The sequence below is a fragment of the Vicugna pacos genome, chromosome 17 (assembly GCF_048564905.1).
Source record: "Vicugna pacos chromosome 17, VicPac4, whole genome shotgun sequence".
NCBI classification, from domain to species: Eukaryota; Metazoa; Chordata; class Mammalia; order Artiodactyla; family Camelidae; genus Vicugna; species Vicugna pacos.
Window position 1 is genome coordinate 16,874,772 of NC_133003.1, and position 19,151 is coordinate 16,893,922.

The 19,151-nt window shown below is 57.4% G+C and overlaps 2 protein-coding genes across 2 annotated transcripts; one reads left to right on the plus strand and one right to left on the minus strand.

The window, feature by feature from the left end:
- The first annotated feature begins 2,957 nt into the window (after positions 1–2,957).
- KLHL40 (kelch like family member 40) lies at positions 2,958–9,339 on the plus strand. The gene is made up of 6 exons (XM_072940786.1): positions 2,958–4,152; positions 5,436–5,596; positions 5,818–5,925; positions 6,010–6,195; positions 8,001–8,147; positions 8,821–9,339. The coding sequence occupies exons 1-6, from the start codon at positions 2,992–2,994 to the stop codon at positions 8,930–8,932; spliced, it is 1,875 nt and encodes a 624-aa protein (XP_072796887.1). The 5' UTR covers positions 2,958–2,991; the 3' UTR covers positions 8,933–9,339.
- Positions 9,340–9,575: 236 nt separating this feature from the next.
- HHATL (hedgehog acyltransferase like) lies at positions 9,576–18,552 on the minus strand. The gene is made up of 12 exons (XM_006200691.3): positions 18,322–18,552; positions 16,471–16,589; positions 16,018–16,085; positions 15,377–15,490; positions 15,050–15,244; positions 14,476–14,685; positions 14,077–14,248; positions 13,575–13,719; positions 13,418–13,453; positions 10,536–10,737; positions 9,997–10,138; positions 9,576–9,803 (listed from the first exon to the last, which is right to left on the minus strand). Exons 2-12 carry the CDS (start codon positions 16,574–16,576, stop codon positions 9,679–9,681), a joined length of 1,515 nt encoding a protein of 504 aa, XP_006200753.1. The 5' UTR covers positions 16,577–16,589; positions 18,322–18,552; the 3' UTR covers positions 9,576–9,678.
- Positions 18,553–19,151: the final 599 nt, after the last annotated feature.

Genomic DNA, 19,151 nt, shown 5'->3' on the forward strand with positions numbered 1-19,151 from the left:
GACTGCACACTTTAAATATGTGCAGTTTACTGTGTGTTATTTATGCCTCAACAAAGGGTTTAAAAAATATGGTAGGACTGATCCCTATTTGCTGGTCATCTAAATTTCAGTTTCTGTAAAATGGGGAAAATGATACCAACCTCATAATTTGGGTGTGAAGATTCAAAGAGTAAAGATTAAAAGGATGCAGGGGGAGGGTATAGCTCAAGCGGCAGAGCCCATGCTTAGCACGTAGGAGGTCCTGGGTTCAATCCCCAGTACCTCCTCTAAAAATAAATAAATAAACCGAATTACCTCCCCCCTCAAAAAATATAAATAAATAAAAGTAGAAGATTAAAAGGATGAAATGAGATGACAGTTTCCTCTGATTCAACCCTCATCTGATCCCTGGGCATGTCCTGGGATGATAACAGACTGGGTGAGGCAGAGATGACACAGGACTGGCCATGACTTGATGACTTGAAATGGGGTGCTGGGTATGTGGAAGGTCAGTACATTATTCTTTCCCTGCAAATGTTTTCGTTTTCCATAATTATAATTAAATAAACAGTGGCTCCCCGTTTCACTGAGTGGAAAATACTGAAGTCTGTACACTGGCCGGACATAATCCCGAACTTACCTCTCTGCCCTTATCTCCTCCTACTCACCTCCTCGGTCATCACTCACTGGCCTCTTTCTAGTCCCTGGAACATGCCCCAGGGCCTTTGTTCAAGCTGTTCCCCTCGGAATCCTCCTCTACCATCACTTGAACCTGCTCAGATATAGTCCTCTCAGTGAGTCCATCCTGACTCTCCCATTGAAAATTGTTACCACCTCCCACCATCACCTCCCAGGCCCCTTCCCAGCTACTTGTTACATAGCAGTTATCATCTGATGCCTTGTACAACTACTTATTTGTTGCTGTTCCCCCTCTCCCAGATGAAGGGAAGCTCCAAAAAGACAGGAATTCTTGCCTGATGTGTTCACTGCTGAAGCCTCAACATTTAGTACAGGGCTCAGTAGGTTCTCGATGAATGGGTGAGCCACATATAAACATTCTAGTGGAACGCCTGGTAGGAAGCGAGCATCAGGGGCTTCATCATAATCTAAAAATACGCCACTGAGTCATCTGATAAATATAAGTTAATTGTTCAGTCAGTACCTTCTGTCCTGATCTTTGGAAAATGAGACTGCGACAGCTGGACATTTTTTGTTATTTGCAGGAAGCAGCAAGGAAGGGAGGGATTCCCACAGTCTTTGGAGGTGGGCAGGTCTGCTTTGAATTCTGGCTCAGCCACTTCCAGCTGTGTGACTTGGCCAAGTTGCTGAGCCTCTCAGAACCTGGTCTCCTCACTGATGGTGCTAATTGGAAATGCCATGCCATCCAGGGCCAAGCCAGGACAGAAGCCCTTGGGTGAGCCTTTGTCCTTTCCACAAGATGGACAGGACCACCTCCAGGAACTGCCCGGGTGCTGTGCCCCTCTGGGACCTGCTCACAGGGACCAAGCAATGGTTGAAAGAACTGATCAGGAGGGAAAGGCAGTGACATTGCTGAAATCACAAAAGAGGAGGTGACTCAGTCCTGGCCCATCCTGAGGCCCCTTCTCCAATCCCTCCGCACCCCCCCAGGTCTGAGGTTATAAACAAGTGACTCAGAGGGGTGATGGGAGAATGCCCCATAACAGTTCACATCGGTGTCTCGGGGGCTAAATTTAACCCACAGCTGCAGCCTCTGGCACTTTGGGAACAAGTTAATCTTGGTGGCTGAGGCTGGTGTGTGTATGCGTGTGTGTGGAGTGGGGGAGGGTGGTCAGGAGTCCAGAGCAGGGTGGGCATAGGACTGGCTATCCTGAGCCTCTCCCCTGACCCCTTAGGTGCTAGACAGGGTTCTGGGGCCCCAAAGCCAGGCAGGCTTAGGCCAAGCTTCTTACAACTGAGAACTAAGCACAGACAGCTATCTGGGTCTATTCAACTCTGAGTGTACTTTTTTGTGTTGGTTTTTTGATCCCTGGGGGTTTAAACGCCTAGAACACCAGGAACACAGAACCTCAGTGCTTCCAAACCTCAGCAGAACTGAACTGAGGTCCTTCGAATCGAACTCGCCCATCTCCTCACCGTGCAGGAAGGGAAACTGAGGCTCAGAAGAGTGATCTGGCCTGCCCAGGCCCCACAGACAAGTGGTGACCTTGTTTACGCAAGGCGCCTTCTTGATCTCTTGCATAGTCCAAGGAGGGTCTCAGAGCTGGGGCAGAAAGGGGGAAAAGTCTTCCCATTTTATTTATTTATTGATTTAAAAATATTTTTTAAATTTTTATTACTTTGTTCATTTTTTTCAATTTTATTTTTTGTGGGGGTGTTGGTTAATTTTATTTATTTATTTTTAGAGGAAGTAATGGGGATTGAACCCAGGACCTCATGAATGCTAAGCACACACTCTACCACTTGAACTACACGCTCCCCCTGAAAGTCTTCTCATTTTAAATTTGGGGCCACGGGGTCCTCATGCCCAAGTTCGCTGATCAGGAAACCCAAGCACACTGTGTCCAGGGCTGGCTAGAGTGAGATACACTCCCAGGAGGAGGATAGAGGCACAAGGGCAGTAAGCCCCAGAAGGCATGAAGGAAGGGAGACCCTGAAGAGGGACTTTAAGGCTCCCCGCTTCTTAGACCTGAGGGGCAGAGCTTGGGTCATCCCCTCCCCTGAGGACATCACAGGATCAAGGAACACAGTCAAGGCCTCACAGTGCTCCATTTAGAAATGAGGCAGGGAGGCCCTCATCTTTCCGTGAGGACCTAGACACCCCGCCCCCGTCCCATGAGTCCCCGGGGCTGAGTCAAGGCAGCTCTGGGAGGGGGCCTCAGCTCAGCTGTCCCCTCTGCGTCATGTGCAGGAGGCCAGGCAGCTTGCCTTACAGGGCCCGGTCCACCTCTATATATAGCCCGCTTGGACAGCTGCGTAGACTGAGCGCGACACAGCAGGAAGGCAGGGAGTGCCGCGAGGAGGCCACTCACCATGGCGCTGGGCTTGGAGCAGGCGGAGGAGCAGCGGCTGTACCAGCAGACGCTCCTGCAGGACGGGCTCAAGGACATGCTGGACCACGGCAAGTTCCTCGACTGCGTGGTGCGGGTGGGTGAGCGGGAGTTCCCGTGTCACCGCCTAGTGCTGGCCGCCTGCAGCCCCTACTTCCGGGCGCGCTTCCTGGCCGAGCCGGAGCGCGCAGGCGAGCTGCGCCTGGAGGAGGTGTCCCCGGACGTGGTGGCCCAGGTGCTGCACTACCTGTACACGTCGGAGATCGCTCTGGACGAGGCGAGTGTGCAGGATCTGTTCGCCGCGGCGCACCGTTTCCAGATCCCGTCCATCTTCACCATCTGCGTGTCCTTCCTGCAGAAGCGCCTGTGCCTCGCCAACTGCCTGGCCGTCTTCCGCCTCGGCCTCCTGCTCGACTGCGCACGCCTCGCCGTGGCCGCCCGCGACTTCATCTGCGCGCGCTTCTCGCTGGTGGCCCGCGACGCCGACTTCCTCGGGCTCTCGGCCGACGAGCTCATCGCCATAATCTCCAGCGACGGCCTCAACGTGGAGAAGGAGGAGGCCGTGTTTGAGGCGGTGATGCGATGGGCGAGCAGCGGGGACGCCGAGGCGCAGGCGGAGCGCCAGCGCGCGCTGCCCACCGTCTTCGAGAGCGTGCGCTGCCGCCTGCTGCCGCGCGCCTTCCTGGAGAGCCGCGTGGAGCGCCACCCTCTCGTGCGTGCCCAGCCCGAGCTGCTGCGGAAGGTGCAGATGGTGAAGGATGCACACGAGGGCCGCCTCACCGTGCTGCGCAAGAAGAAAAAAGAGAAGGGAAAGGAGGCAGCGGGGGCTAAGGCCTCTGACAAGGGCACAGCCGAAGCCAAGGCGGAGGAGGAGGAGGAGGAGGCTGAGCGAATCCTACCCGGGATTCTCAATGACACCCTGCGCTTTGGCATGTTCCTGCAGGACCTCATCTTCATGATCAGTGAGGAGGGCGCCGTGGCCTATGACCCGGCCGCCAACGAGTGCTACTGTGCCTCACTCTCCACCCAGATCCCCAAGAATCACGTCAGCCTGGTCACCAAGGAGAACCAGATCTTCGTGGCTGGGGGACTCTTTTACAACGAGGACAACAAAGAGGACCCCATGAGCGCTTACTTCTTGCAGGTGCCTGGCCAGCCCTGGGAGGGGGCTGCTAGTACTGGTTTCTCGGCACTGGGGAGCAGCCTCAGGGCCCAGAAAAGGCTTGTGTCTACTTGTTAGGGAATGCCACTGGGTCTAGGATGACTGACAGCCACTGCCTGAAGGCTGAAGATAGTTATAGGCAGTTAACAATAAGATGCATAACTTTTGTGTCTCAGTGTTGGGGACATACAAGGATGTTGGAGGCCCTAGCTCAGCACAGGGGTTGGAGTCAGGGAAAGTAAGAAGGAGCATGGTCACTATGGGCAGGGCTTTGCATGAGGAATGTGAACCAGAGTGTCCCAAACAAGGAGACCATCCTCCTTTCCCATTGCACAGATGGGGAAACTGAGGCCCAGGAAGGCCCAGGAGAGTAGGGTGCCTAGTCCAAGTTGTAATGTGACAGTGGGACCTCAGAGGGCAGAAGTACTTTCCTGATGACTGGCCATGTCAGTTTAAGCCTTGCTAGCTGGGTGAAATTTGGAGACTTAGAGGGAAGGGTGTACTGCTTCTGCTAGGGGACGGTGAGCAAGGGATGGAGAAGGGAAGGAGCCTAGTGAGTGGTGTGCTCAGTGAGGCCAGCCCAGGTTTGAGAAGGGTGAGGGGCTGCTTGATGTCAGGGTTAAGTTGTGGGCAGGGGGGTGTGGCAGCTCCATCAGCCAAGGGACATTGTGGGCACACTGTTTATTCTCCCTGGACTTCCATTTGTAAATGGGGATGCTAGTCTTCCTGCTTGATAAAGTTGTTTGAAGGTTAATTGATGGTTAAATAGTGTTCTTCAGCACAGTGCTCAGCCCTCAGAAAACTCTCCCCAAGGATGAGCCCCAAGTATGGTTATTCTAAGACTGCCAGGGTGCACAGGGCTGCAGACTTACACTGCAGATTTTAAGGGGAGAGTGGCTGTTTTTGGACGTTCCCTGTGCTGTGGGAGGGTGTGGAAAACAGGGGGCGGGCAGGCCTCAATTCAGGAGTTGTACTGGGGAAAGGCCAGGACGGCAGCTAGACCTCCCTCTGAAGCCTCCTCTCAGCTGCGCATGGGTTGCCTATCACAGTGCTATAATGGTGGTCTCCGGGCACCTGGGGGGCGGGGAGACGCTTGGCTGTTCTCAGCCGGACAGGAGGGGCACCGTCTCCAGACACGGCCTCCAGGCCGTGCTGGCCCTACCTGGAGGTCCGGACTCCTCTGTGACCCGGGGATGGCCGGAGCTGGGCTGGGACTGGGGTGGGGGCCGTGGGGAGCGGTCGCTGACTGGCGGCCCGGCCCGCAGTTTGACCACCTGGACTCAGAGTGGCTGGGGATGCCGCCGCTGCCCTCGCCGCGCTGCCTCTTCGGCCTGGGAGAGGCTCTCAACTCCATCTACGTGGTCGGCGGCCGGGAGCTCAAGGACGGCGAGCGCAGCCTGGACTCCGTCATGTGCTACGACCGGCAGTGAGCGCGGGCCGGGGGCGGGGCTGAGGACCGGGCGGGGTCCCGGAGGCTCGGGGCGGAGGCGGCCTGGGCAGGGCCGGGGCGGTTGGCAGGTGGGGTGGGAGCGAGGAGCTGAGAGGTCTGGGGGTTCCGGTACCGAATCGGGTACGCCCCAATGTGCGCTGGGCGGTGGATGCATGCAGAGATGCGGACTGACAGCGCCCTGCTCCCCTCCGCTCCAGGTCCTTCAAATGGGGCGAATCAGACCCGCTGCCTTACGCCGTGTACGGCCACGCAGTGCTCTCCCACATGGACCTTGTCTACGTCATTGGCGGCAAAGGCAGCGACAGGTGAGGCTGGCGCCTGGAGTGAGTGCGGCTGCCCTGAGTGGCCGCTCTGCTCCTCCCTCTCACTCACTGCCTCCTACCCAACAGGAAGTGCCTGAACAAGATGTGCGTGTATGACCCCAAGAAGTTCGAGTGGAAGGATCTGGCCCCCATGCAGACCGCCCGCTCACTCTTTGGGGCCACCATCCATGATGGCCACATTGTTGTGGCCGCGGGGGTCACAGACACAGGGCTGACCAGTTCAGCTGAGGTGTACAGCATCGCGGACAACAAGTATGGCTACTCCACTTTCCCCCAGCACCCCCAGTACAGCCAGGGATGAAGGGCCCCACTGTAATTCCCTGGCTGTGTGGCTTTGGGCCTATGTTGGCCCTCTCTGTGTCCGCCTCATCTTGGATCTCCACTGTTGCACTTGAACATCAGCACAGAAATAGCCCCTCTACCCTGATCAACCATGAAGTGGGTTCGTTCTCCCTACCAGGTTGGGTATGGGTTATGGCCAGTCTGGTCTGTAGAAGAGAGTGCCTAGGAGTAGGGGAGGTGACGCTACATTCCTCATTCAGAGACTCATACGAGGCTTTGGCCTGGAGCTAGGGAAACAGCAGTGACCAAGACACAAGCTGCTCAGCCTCGGGAGGGCACGAAGAAAACTGAGCTGTGGACCAGGTGGATTCAGCCAGCTAAAAGGGCTGGTGGGAGAAGGATACCCCAGGCAAAGGAAGGATGGTACCAAGATAGTTGGGAGAAAAAAGCCAGGCCCACTAGAGGAAAGGGCGTGGGTCAGGTTAGATGGAGTGTGGTGGGCGAGGTGAGGTGGAGGTGTTGGGTATTGGGCTGGAGAGGTGGTGAGCAGGCTGAGGGACTTTATCCTGAGAGTAATGAAATGCCTCTGAAAGGTTTTAAGCTCTCATCTGTGTTTTACTAAGATGCCTCATGGCAGCAGATATACAGAAGAGATTAGGGATTTCCCAGGAGGCAGGGGTGCAGCTGTATAGCAAGGGGTGACAGTGGCCTGGAGCTGAGGGTATGGCAGGGATGGGGCAGAGAGGCTGCACTGGAGAAAGACTTAGGCTGGGCCTTCACACGTGTGCACTAATCTCCTGGGGATCATATTAAAATGCAGATTATGATTCTCAGGTCTGGGGAGGGACCTAGGTAAATCCCCAGGTGATCCTGATGCTGCCAGTGATCCGTGGACCACACTCAGCTGCAAGAGATTAGGAGATAGAAGACGAAGGATTTAGTAATTGAATGAATGGTAGGGGGTGAGAGGGAGAGGTGGATGCCTTTGAGTGAGGTTGGGAGGTCACTGATTAAAGAACCACTGGAGTTAGGTAGGAAGAATGAGGGTCCAGTTGGGAACACGTGCATTTGGGGTGCCTGAGGGTGTCCAGGAGGAGCCCACTGGGGCAGAGACGAGGCTGAGCTGGAGGGTGAGATGTAGGGGTCAACAGTACGCGGAGGGGACAAGCTCCCTCAGGAGAGAGGGTGTCAGAGGGAGAAGCTGAGTTCCAAGCCGTCAAGGATGGCAGGGCAGATGCATTATTCAGGAAGGAGTCTGAGGAAGTGAGGCTCAGAGGTGGGAGGGAAGAAAGTCATATCAGCCGACTGTCAGCAGTCACAGTCAGCGGACCGTGGGCTCTGGTTTCCAAAGCCCTGTGGTGGCTGGGGACCTGAGGGCAGTTTTGGAGGGTGGGATGAAGGCCTGACTTCAGGAGCCAGGGGAGAGGAGGGAAGACAGCCTGAGAGTCCTGGGCCACGAAGGGGAGAAGAGGGACTGAGGAAGCCAGAGTTGGTACAGGAGCGAAGGTGGGACACTGGGGCTATCCCTGGTGGATGTCATGCAGCAAGTTGGATGGAATGACAAGGGGACAGTGAAGGGAAAGGGGAGGGGCAAGAGAATGCAGAAGAAGTAAAGACCAGAAGGTGTTCACTGAGAGGTCAGGAAACAGGAGGTTGTGCTGGGAGCATGGGTGCCTGGGAGTCAGGTTTCGAAGGGTGCAGCTGAAGCTGTGGGTGCTGGCCGGGGACAGGCCCCCTGGGTGACACACCCCCTCACACACCCTCCTCCCCGCCAGGTGGACGCCCTTTGAGGCCTTCCCACAGGAGCGCAGCTCGCTCGGCCTGGTCAGCCTGGCGGGGACCCTCTATGCCATTGGCGGCTTTGCCACGCTGGAGACTGAGTCCGGGGAGCTGGTTCCCACAGAGCTCAATGACATCTGGAGGTGAGCCTGGCCCCAGGGAGGTGAGGGGAGTCATGGCTGGGCCCCCAAGGAGGTGGCGCCTGGCAGACTCATCTGCGGGCAGAGCTCATTCCTCTTCCAGGGAGCCCCGGGGAAGGGACAGCAGGCAGGCCTTGCTCAGCCCAGGGTCTCTCGGTTTGTTGGGAAAGTCTGGGCTTGCACTCGTGGCTCCACATCCTACTGTGGGCATTTACGGTGTCACAGCCGGGAGCCCATGCCAAGTTTAGGGCGTAGACCCACAGAAACAGGCTCCAGGGAGCAGAGAGCCAGACCTCTCCTCTCCCCTCCCCTCCCCTGGATGCTTGCCTTGAATGGGGTGGGAGAGCTGGGCCGGGATTGAGAAGGAGCTGGACCCCAGCCTCTCAGAGCCTTTGCTTTCCACAGACGGCTGATCCTTCCAGCAGGTGGAAGGAAGAGGTTTCAGGGGGTCTTCTTAGAGGGTTGAGTATGGAAATTCTCAGGAGGAGGGGTTTGGGGAGGCGCAGACCTTCCTGGAGGGAGCTGGACTTCAAAGAGTGTAGGATTCTCTGAGAGGTGGCCCTTCCTGGAATGCAGGGTGGGTGTTCTTTGGGAGTGGGCTCTCACTCCCAGGGTAGGGGCACTCCCCAGGAGCTGACTGAGCTCCTCGTCCCTGTCCCCCCTCCTCCCACCCCAGGTACAACGAGGATGAGAAGAAGTGGGAGGGCGTCCTGCGGGAGATTGCCTACGCCGCAGGTGCCACCTTCCTACCTGTGCGGCTCAACGTGCTGCGCCTGACCAAGCTGTGACCCGCCCAGAGGGCCTGGCTGCGCTTCCCCGCCCCACACTGCGGCCCTCCCAGGCCTGGCCTCCTGGGGGAGGATCGGGGAGGAGTCTGGGAGAGGCAGGGCCCACCTGGATCCCATCCCATCAAGGTGCCTGAGGGGCTGCTTCAGCCGCCCAGTGCTAGCCTTTCAGGCAGGGATGAGAAACTTCCAGCCTCTCTGGTATATCCATTTCCCCCTGGTGTTCTTGGTCCATGAAGCACAACCTCATGGGTATGTCCCTGGTACCCAGCCCAGCCTGGCTGTGCGTGCCAGTCACTCTCCCACAGGACTCAGTCTCCCCGGCTGTCGGATGGGGAGTGTTCCATCAAGTGTACCTTGCAGCCTGGGTAAGTCTCCTCCTGTAAGAAGAATAAAGTGCCTTCCAAGCAGAGTGCTCAGGGTCTGGAATCAGGTGCTCCAAGTGTCAGTGACCAGGTGGTTTGAAGATCTGGGGCTTCTGCATTCAACTGTTGGGTCACCAAGGTCAGTGGTCTCTGCCCTCCACGTGTGTCTCCTCCACACTGTGTGCACCAAGAGCTTGACCTCCCCACCTCCTCCAGCACCTCATCCAGCAGGGACAGGGAGCCAGGAGATGGCTGGGGGAAGGGGCAGGGAACAGCCAAACCACAGTAGAAAAGTCTTTTATTCTATTGGTCAGGCTTCCTCTGGCCTGGCCTGGACCTGGGCCCAGAATAGCTGAGCAGAGCCTGTCCCTCTTCCCTTTCCACCTACTCCAGCTTCTCTTTGTCCTGCTTCTGGTCCTCCTCCAGCGCCAGGGTTCGCTCTCGCTCCTTCACCAGCTGGACACCACAGTAGGTGACAAACAGGACAGCCAGTGTGGTCCGGGGGAACCCTGTGAGAGGAACAGGTCATGGATGCCTGGGAGCACCCCACCCCTCTCCCCACCGACTCGTCTCTTCCCACTTGACTGGCCCTCCCTGACAAGTCCCTGGGGCGCTGGGGGTGGCGTGGCAGCATCTCAGAAGGTCACAGTCCTCGAGGTTGATGCCTGGCACATTCTGTATCCCCACACCCCTGTCCCTCACCTTTGAGTAGCAGGCGCTGGGCGACCATCTCTGTGAACTCAAGGCTGTTCAGGCTTACAAGGTTGTACATGACGATGGCCCAGAAGTTCATAGCCCCAAAGATGGCTCGGACCCTGCGGGACATCTGCTCCGACAGGGAGGCCTGCTCAGTCCAGGAAGGCATTGGCAGTGAGGCCAAAGGCCCAGGGAAAGAGGACACGGTGGGCCAGGGGCCTTGCCCACGTGGCCACCCAGGTCCTGGGGCTGTGCCTGTGTCTCTCAGAGTCCCAGGTCAGCTCTCCCTCGTTGTTAAAGATGGGAAAACTGAAGTCTAGAGAGGGCAGGGCCTGACCAACACAGCCAAGCCCAGGTGCCCCCCACCCTGCAGAACGTAGGGAGGGCCAGGCACCCACAGGGGGAGCCACTCCTCTGACAACCAGGAGGTGGTGGTGGGAAAGTTCTGGACTGGGAGCCAAGTGTGACTGGAAGACTCTAGAGAGCAGCAGTACCACCCCTTCCAGCGCATCCGCCGTCCCCAGCCCCAGCCCTTCCCTGCTCACCTCGATTTGGGCTAGGGGCCCCCACTCTGCCAGCTTCTGTACCCAGAGCTCAAAGTTGAGGCCAAAGCAGTTAAGGCATGACCACAGGTAGACAATATCACAGGGCCCGAGCCACAGGGTGGTGATGGCAAACGTGGCCACGGTGGCCCCCAGCTCCGGGATCACCGCAGAGTGCTCCCCGCCAATGTGGTCATACACGTACCTGCAGGAAAGGGGGGAAAAGGATACACAAAGGGGCTGCTTCCTTACCGCTGTCATCCTGGGCACATTCAACATTCCGGGCCTCCGGTGGCTGTTCCTCCTCTACTCAACTTCAAAATGCAGAGAGCTCAGCCTTGAACTGCCTGTCTCCTCTAGCTCTCTTCATTCTCAGGTGATCTCATCCAGACCGAAGACTCTGAAACTCTATGCTGATAGCCCCAAATCTGTCTCTTTAGCCCAGTCTCTCTCCTGATACATATGTTCCTCTGTTGCCAGACACCTCATGTGAATGACTGACACCCTCATCCCTGTCCAAACCCGCTTCATTCCCCTCTCAGCTGATGACACCTCCATGCTTTCAGTGGCTGGCCAGAAGACTTGGTACCATCTTGGATTCTCAATTCCCCTCTCACTCACATTCAATCCAGCAAATTCCACTTGATCCTGAGAACTGCTCACCAGCTCCACTGACACCACCCTAGTCCATCTCCTCTCACACAGATTATTGTAAGAGCCTCTTAAATCGTCTCCCTGCTTCTGCCTTGGCCCCTCCCATCCATCCTGAACACAGCAGCAATATAGGCCTCTTTTAAGGGTGTAACCAGGATCACCTCATTTCTACATCAAACCCTCCCATACTAGCTCCTCATTTCAAGTAGAATAACTCAACCACCTGACAGTGGCTAGAAGCTGTCACCATAGTCTGATTTCTGCCTCCCGCCCGGACCTCTGCATCCACCATCCTCCTCTCCTTCACTGTGCTCTCCCCTCACTGGCCTTTCTGTCCCTCAGACACACACAGCTGGTTCCTGTCTTGAGACCTTTGTACCTTTTGTCCCCTCTGTCTGGAATTCTCCAAATTTCCTTATCACTCAAGTCTCAGTTCAAATATCATCTGACAGAGGCCTGCCCAGACCGTAGCTGAAGAAGCTTCTATCCTGTTACGCTCTTTTATTTATTTATGTATTTATTTTCTTCATAATGCTTACCACTCCTTAAAATTCTTTACATGTGTGTGTTTTACCTGTTTATGGTCTGTTTCTCCCCAATAGACTGTAAGCTCCATGAGTTCAGGGTCTTTGCCATGTTCACTGCTGTATCCCCAGTGCCTAGAACAGTGCCTATACTGGCACATAGTAGGTGCTCAATAAAATGTGTTAAATTAATTCAGTAGAAGACCCACTGCGTGACTGGCCTCTCCATTCCTTGACCTCATTTACGGTGGTTTCTTGAACACTCCCCCTCAGCAACCCTCTCCCATGGCCACACCCAAACTCTGTCATCACTTGTTTCCCTCCTTCCTAATCCCCATCCTTCACCCAGCTCCTCCTGACCTGGCCCCCCAAGTTCCACTTCTTCAGTATCATTGACCCCCCCCCCCAGCCTTCCTTATCTTGCGACACCCTCCTCAGCCTTCTTAACAGGCTTCTATTCAATGAGTCATCATTATCAATATTAAGACCCTTCTCCGTCACTTCTTCCTCCTCACCCATCTGGGAGAGCCCAGTTACCCACTATGCCCTCACCTGCACCCAAGATGCTAAGCCATGATGGGGAAAAGCTCACACCTTCACATATTAGAATCCATAAATCCACCACCGCCCACTCAACCTGGGCTGTCAATGCCAAGGTTTCTCTAGACAGCTGCTTCTCCCAGGCTCTGCAGTGCCTACTCCACCCTCACCTCTCCTGCAAGTATGAGTGGGTGTGGTGGGAGACCTCGGAGGAGGAGGGGGGCAAACAGATGCATCAGCCCCTGCATCGCTCAGCTGATGACCTTGCCTCCTACTTCATGGAGAAAACCGAAGCCTTCGGGAGGAATCACTCACCTGCCACTCTTCTGCAACCACACTGGCTTTTCTTCCTCCTCCCTGTCCCAAAGCCAGGCCTCTGCCTGGTACTGGTTCCATCGCCTCCTCTCTCCTCAGGGACCTCACTCCATCAGTCACCCTCCTATCCTGCATGGCCAACTTCTTCTCTACTGAATAATTCCCCTTGGCATCCAAGCATGTCCCATTATTTCTGGTCTTTGAAACACACACTTCTCCCTTCAGCCACTCCTGTGTAGTCCCCTTCAGTACCAGGCTTCTTCCGGGAGCTGTCCACACAGGAACTCCCCTGTGATTCCTCGATTTCCTCCTCCGCCCCGCCTGCCCCTTCCCCTCCAGGGAAAGGCTGGAAACCTCCATGCCACCAACACTCAAGCTCAGTCTCCAGCTTCCTTGACCCCAGCAGCATCTGACCCGGTTGCCCCCACCATGCCAGCATGGGACTCCCTTAGCTTCCAAGGTGTCCATGTCCGGACTTTTCTCCTGCTCCTTTGACCGTTTCTTTCGGGCCCTTCTGCTGGCTCCTTCTTCTCCCCTCAACCAGAGTCCTTCCAGGCCCACAACTTTCTGGGAATCATCACTTTCTCCTTCCTCACGCACCCAATCCATGGCCAGGTCCAATCCAGGCTGTCTGCTCTGTGTGTCCACTCCAACCATTTCTCTCACCTCCAGGGCCCCCACCGAAGTCCAAACCTCCATCTTTCACCTAGACCTCTGCGATGACCTCCTTGGTCCCTTCTTGCTTCCTTTGGCCCAGGGGTGACCTTTGAAAACTTGAACCGTTCTGGACACTGCCCTGCTCAGACACCTGGAGGATGGCTGGGACATACCCCCGCCCCACCCTCAACTCACTTGCAAAGCCAGTCGTTGATGCCACGGTCAAAATGTCTGTGGGAAGAGAGCAGACGGGTGTGAATGGCCAGGAGCAGGGCTTCGGCGTCTCGGGGAGAGGCCAAGGGAAGGTGGGGATTCCCGGGGCCCGTCCCCGGACCTTAACACTCGCACTCACGTCTCAGCGAAGACGTAGAGCGCTGTGATGCACTTGGGAGGCCGGGGCGGGTCCAAGTGGTCGAGGCGTGCCACGGTGTTGACGACGCCGAAGAGGACGGCCGCCTTCACCCAGTCATACACCAGGTTTGAGTAGGCTAGGCCAGCTGGGGTAGGGGATCGTCACTGCCTGGGGGGCATCACTCTGGCCTCCCTTCCCCAGACCCCCCAAACACCCCGGAAGCGCTGAACACGGCCCTCCGCTAAGCACACTCCTTGCGTCAGGGCCACGTCACGCAGGCTCCGCCCACCCACTTCCGCGGGGCGGGGCTGGGCTCTGGAGGCCCGGGGAGACCCCGTCCCGCTGTGGTAATCTGCCCCAGGTCCTAGTGAGGTGAGTACACCTCCGGCCTCACAGGGCAAACCTACCTCCAAATCCTAAGCATTTCAAGGAATAAGTCCCGGCTCCACCCACCCTTGGAGGAGTGGCCCCCGTCCCTGTTCTGGGCCCAGCGTGCACCCACCGAGGGCGCTGTCCGGGAGGCGGTGGGCGTACTTGAGGTCACTGGGGATAGTGAGGATGTAGAAGAAGTGGAAGAAGATGTCCACGGCCACAATGGCCACCATGCTGAGGCCCGCCTGGGCCCGGATGCGCCATAGCTCACCCTCGGGTCTCACCGGCTCCACCTGGCTCACCTGGGGGATTCCAAGTGTCTGAGAGGGGAGGCAAACCCTGCGGGAGGGGCCCTGTCTGAGGGCAGAGTCGCCAACTAACTGCCTGGGGACAAAGGATGAGGGGAGACGCTTTTCATCCTGGCTGCCCTGAAGTTGGAGACACAAGCCACTCCGGTGTCTCAGGAGGGTTCACTACCTGCTAGGGGAGACCTAGTTCCGTGTTGGGAGCCTACGGGGTGTCCCCTCACCTGGGCGTGGAAGCGATCAAAGGTCATGATGGGCCCGAAGAAGAAGAAAGGCAGGTAGAAATTGTACTTGAGCAGGTCAGCTAGGGAGTAGCGGCGCTCTGGGTGTGCACAGCTCTCCAGTGCAAAGCTGATGCAGCGTAGCACCGTGAAACCGCTGCCCCCGTGAAACAGCACCTCTTGAAGATCAAAAGTCCCTGTTACAAACCCGCTCTGGATGGGAGAAAACAGGCCACCAGCTCACCAGGGTGCCCTTCATCTCTGGGAAGCACACCCAGCTTCCCTCAGGGTCCCAGCCTGGTCCTGCCATCTTCCTCTGCCAGTGCCGGTCAACGCTGGCCACCAAGGGCTAATTTCATGTCAAGTGCTGGGCAAGAGCAGGGGACGAGCTGGACCTGTCCCTACTGTGGTGGAGGTGACCACCTTGTGGGCAGGGCATGCTCCGCAAAGACTTGAAGATAGGTGGGAAAGCGAAGGAAATGCTTGGGGAGGCTTGAGAGGCAAGGGTTTTAGATGGGGTAAGAGGTTTGAGGTCCTGTCCCTGTACCCTCCACCCCTGCCCCTCCCCAGTGCACACCTGCCAGGAGATTAGGGGGTCCAGTTTGAAGGAGGCGAGGCTGGCCAGGCCAAGGCTGAGACAGAGCCAGGGCTGGCCTGACAGTGAGACTACATAGAGGCTCACACAGTGGCCAAGTAGCAGCAGCAGGTACCAAGGGCCCATCGTGCCCACCACGGCCAGGACCCCATACACAGCATACATCCAGGAGCGGAGCTGTAGACAGGGAGAAGGCTTCATTTACCTCTCCATAGAAACAGAGGTGGGACCCCAGGATGGCTTCCCCACAACCCTTATAGTTGAGAGGGAGTTGGAAGGGGAGGCTAGGGTGGCTCAGGTCCAACTCACCTGGGGGGCAACCATGGTACAGAGTTTAGCAAACAGCACATGTCCAGAGAGGGCGAAGACAATGACGTTGCGGAAAGAGGTGAACCACATCACCCACTCGAAGTCGGCCACGTCCTGGGGCAGGCCAGGCAGGTTAAGGTGGGGTGGGGGCAGGATGGGCTGGCACTTGGGTTGGTTGGAGTCCCAGCACCTTCGCTGCCCCCATATTCTTCTTATGCGTTAAAGGAGAGCAATGGCTGAGGTCCCTCCTCCCGAGGTGGGGAGGTGGAGAGGAATGAGGGGCACCGTGTGGGCTGCCATGCCCCTCAAAGCTCTCCCTCTGCCCATTGTGTTGCCTGACATTCCACAGTTATTGCGTTGTTCCTGGGGAGTGTGGCGCTGGAGGCCCTGAGGAAGCACATCTGGATTTGTTTCCTAAATAAGCAAGGTCTGGGGCAGGCTTGATGTGGCCCCAGGAGGACAGAGGAGGGGCCAGTGAGAAACTGAAGCTGCTGAAGTTCAAGCCAGAGACCCTCCCCATGGCGAGCCCTCTGTAACATGGGACCATCTGGAATAGGGGGAAGTCGGGAAGGGTTTGGGGCAGGAGAGATGGGCCAGGGTCAGGGACCCCAGTCTGGAACCCTGGGGTGTGGGGGACCTACCATCTTCCTGCCAATGTACTCCCAGCCGGGTCGCACAGACTCCCGGAAGGCCTTCCTGTGGGCCCCATCTGAGAACAGAGTGTGGCCTCAGGGGGAGGGGCCCCTTCACACACAGACACCCATGTCCGCCTCTATAGCAAGGCAGACCCCACCCTGGGGGGAGGGGACAGGGTCTGGGTCTCTCTCTGCCTCTGCTGTTCTCTGGGTCTCACTGTGTGTCTGGGGCCAAGTCTCTGAGTGTCCGAGGCTCTGGCTCTGGCTCTGGCTCTGTCCAGGTCTCTGTGCTTCTGCATTTGAGTCTCCCGGTAATTGCATCTGGCTCAGCCTACTTCTCAGGGCCCAGGGACTACCTTGGCTCTGGAGGCTTTAAGTTTCTGGCCTTGCTGGATGGAGCCCTGAGATCCCCCAGGGTAAGAAGGTTCCCACCCTGCTGCCCTGGGGCCCAGCTGTTACCTTGTGAAGCCTCCAGGAGGCCCCGGCCAGCATAGGCTAGGGCCCCGCTCAGTACCAGGGAGTACAGGCCCAGCTCCACCGTGGGCAACGCTGTCTTGATGCCCATAGCCTGGATGGGGCTGAGGGAGACAGATAGGGGGAGGGTACTGCTACCCCTAAGCCCTGCCTAGTCCAGTTCATGGTCCCCCACTGAGGTGGTGGGGACCTCGTCCTGAAGAGAGACTGCCCCTCCTGCCCCCTGGGGACCTCATGCCATCATTCTCCCCTCCCATCCCCAGTGCCTTCCAGGCCCCTACCAACCATCTGGTGTCCCATCCAAGCTGCTCCTGCCCTTCCCATTGATGGCTCCTGAAAGCGTCATCTTACTCTCAGCCTACCTTCCTCACCTTCATTTACTTCTACATACTTTTCAGTTGAGCCAGTCCCCAACCTCTGCTCAAACTGCTCCTCCAAGGCCTCTGATAACTTTCACATGGTGAAACCCCTTCTGCATTACCTCAATCATATTTCTGGCCCCCAGGGTCTTTACTCCCCTCAGTAAGTCTCCCTCAACTCCTGACAAAGCCCCACCCCTCTGGGCCCCTTCTTGTTTCCCATACCTCTCCTGATCTGCCTTTACTTCCCAGGACATCCCCAGGTCCTGCCCCAGCACCAAGCCTCCATCCCTCTCATTCAGGCTGTAGCTTCTCCCTCCCCCTCATTGCCCCAACCAGCCCCTGAGCCCCAGCCTGCCACGTCCCTTGTTCCTGCCTGTGTCCGTGGCCACACCGGCCCGCTCTCTCAGTGCTCTGTGTCTTCAGGCCCTGGCTGCTGGCTGGAGGCTGTGCTATTTGAAGAGGTGCCCTGGGGTATTGGGTGTGCGGCCAGGCTGGGTCAGGCAGACACCAGGGAGTGTGCTGGCCGCTGTCCAAGGTGCTGACCGGTATTGGGCTCAGGATGAGCCTGGCCACTCCCTCCTGCCAGGGCCTAGCCCATTCCCAGGAGTCCTGCTGGGCTATCCCTGGGACCTCAGCTAGCACCTATGCCCTCTCTACCCTTCTCCGGCCTGATCCGGGGCCTTTCCAAGGGCCCCATGCATTACAGACTCAGGGTCCAATTTAAAGGGAGGAACATGTCTAGGCATCTTCTTGGGCTGGGCTGAGCCAAGAGGTGGCTGTCATGGCCCTGTCTCCGGCCCCACCCAAATCTCCCTCACCAATTATGAAACCAGCTCTCCTAGGCCCCCACAGTTGGCATTTTCCCCATTACACAGATGGAGGAGTTATGAACCAGAGAGGGGCAGGGACCTGTCAAGGTCACACAGCGGACCTGAGACAGGATTGAGTGTTCTCAGTGACCACCCCTACTCCCACCAGAATCTCAGATTGGAGAAGACCATCCACTGCCCCTGCCTCTGCCCCTACCAGGGAGCTTCCGGACCTGACTTGTGCACTGCTGGCCTGAGGGCTGAAGCACCTCCTCATGGGCTGGGTGCGGGTAGGGAGGCCCTGAGGATCGGGTTAATGGAGCAGAAGCTTGAAACCGGAGCACGGTGAAGAGCCCGCGAAATAGCTTTGTCAGCTGCCTCCCACTCACCACTTTCCAATTTTAGCTCCCCATGGCCGGTGCCGGGTGTCCCCAGTGAGGCCTCTGTGAGCAGGGCCAGGGCTGGCCCCTGGCCTGAGACCTCTCCTGATAGACCCCCAGACCTGGGCCAGTCTGTGGACATAGGAGTGCCCCCTGCCCCCTGTCCACCTCAGGTACACCTAGGGCAAAGCCCACTTTGGAGCCTGAGGTCTGGATGAGAGGCTTGGGGTGAGCTCCACGGGTCTCAAGGACCCCAGAGTGGCTCCATCTTTGGCTAGCACTGACCTTGAGGAGGCTGTGAGGGACCCTGGCACACTGCCCACCTTGGGCTCCGGGGTCCTGTGTCCGACTGCGCAACCGTCCGACCAGCTGGGCTCTGGGACCACGGTGAGGCGTGTCCAGCCCCGGGGTCCCCACCCCCTCGAGGCTATGATCGGTGAGTGGTGACAGCAGGAGGAGCCGGGGAGGAGGAGGGCAGGGAGGAGGTGGCCTTCCTGGAGCGGAGCTGAGCAGAGTGGAGCAGAGCCGAGTGCTGCAGAGCTGCTGGCCACAGGGAGCCGCAGGGAGGATCGTTGGGGGGAGGGGGGAAGGGGTGGCCAGTGGCATAGGCTCTGACAGGGACACCTGGACCTCACTTCAGCCTGCTTCCTCTGGGCTGTAGAGCCTGCATCTCCCTCTCTCTGCTGGCCAGGACTCCCCTCTTCCAGGAAGACTTCCAGGTGGCTCCTGTTGGCCTCTCCAGGCTTGTGAGCCCTTGCCCTTGCCACGCACACATGCACATACACATACTCTCTCTTTCACACCTGGCTCCATGAATTCCAGGACACACCTGTACATGTGAATTCCCAAGGGCTGTCCCAGGGCACACCCACCTAGCCCCCTGCTCTGGTCTGTTTCATCATGCTGAGAGTCTTGGTGGCCAGGCATAAATGCCTGGGATAGGACTGACTTGCCTAGTGGGATTGGGACTGGCATGAGACTTGTGGGCTCCATACTCCAGCCCTGTCCCATACAGAGCTGCCCAGGTGGAGCACGGTCACTTGAGAGGTTCCTTGGAGTGGCTGGCATCCTCTTGATGACAGGGTGGAGGCAGGCAGCAATGTCTCTAATCAGTT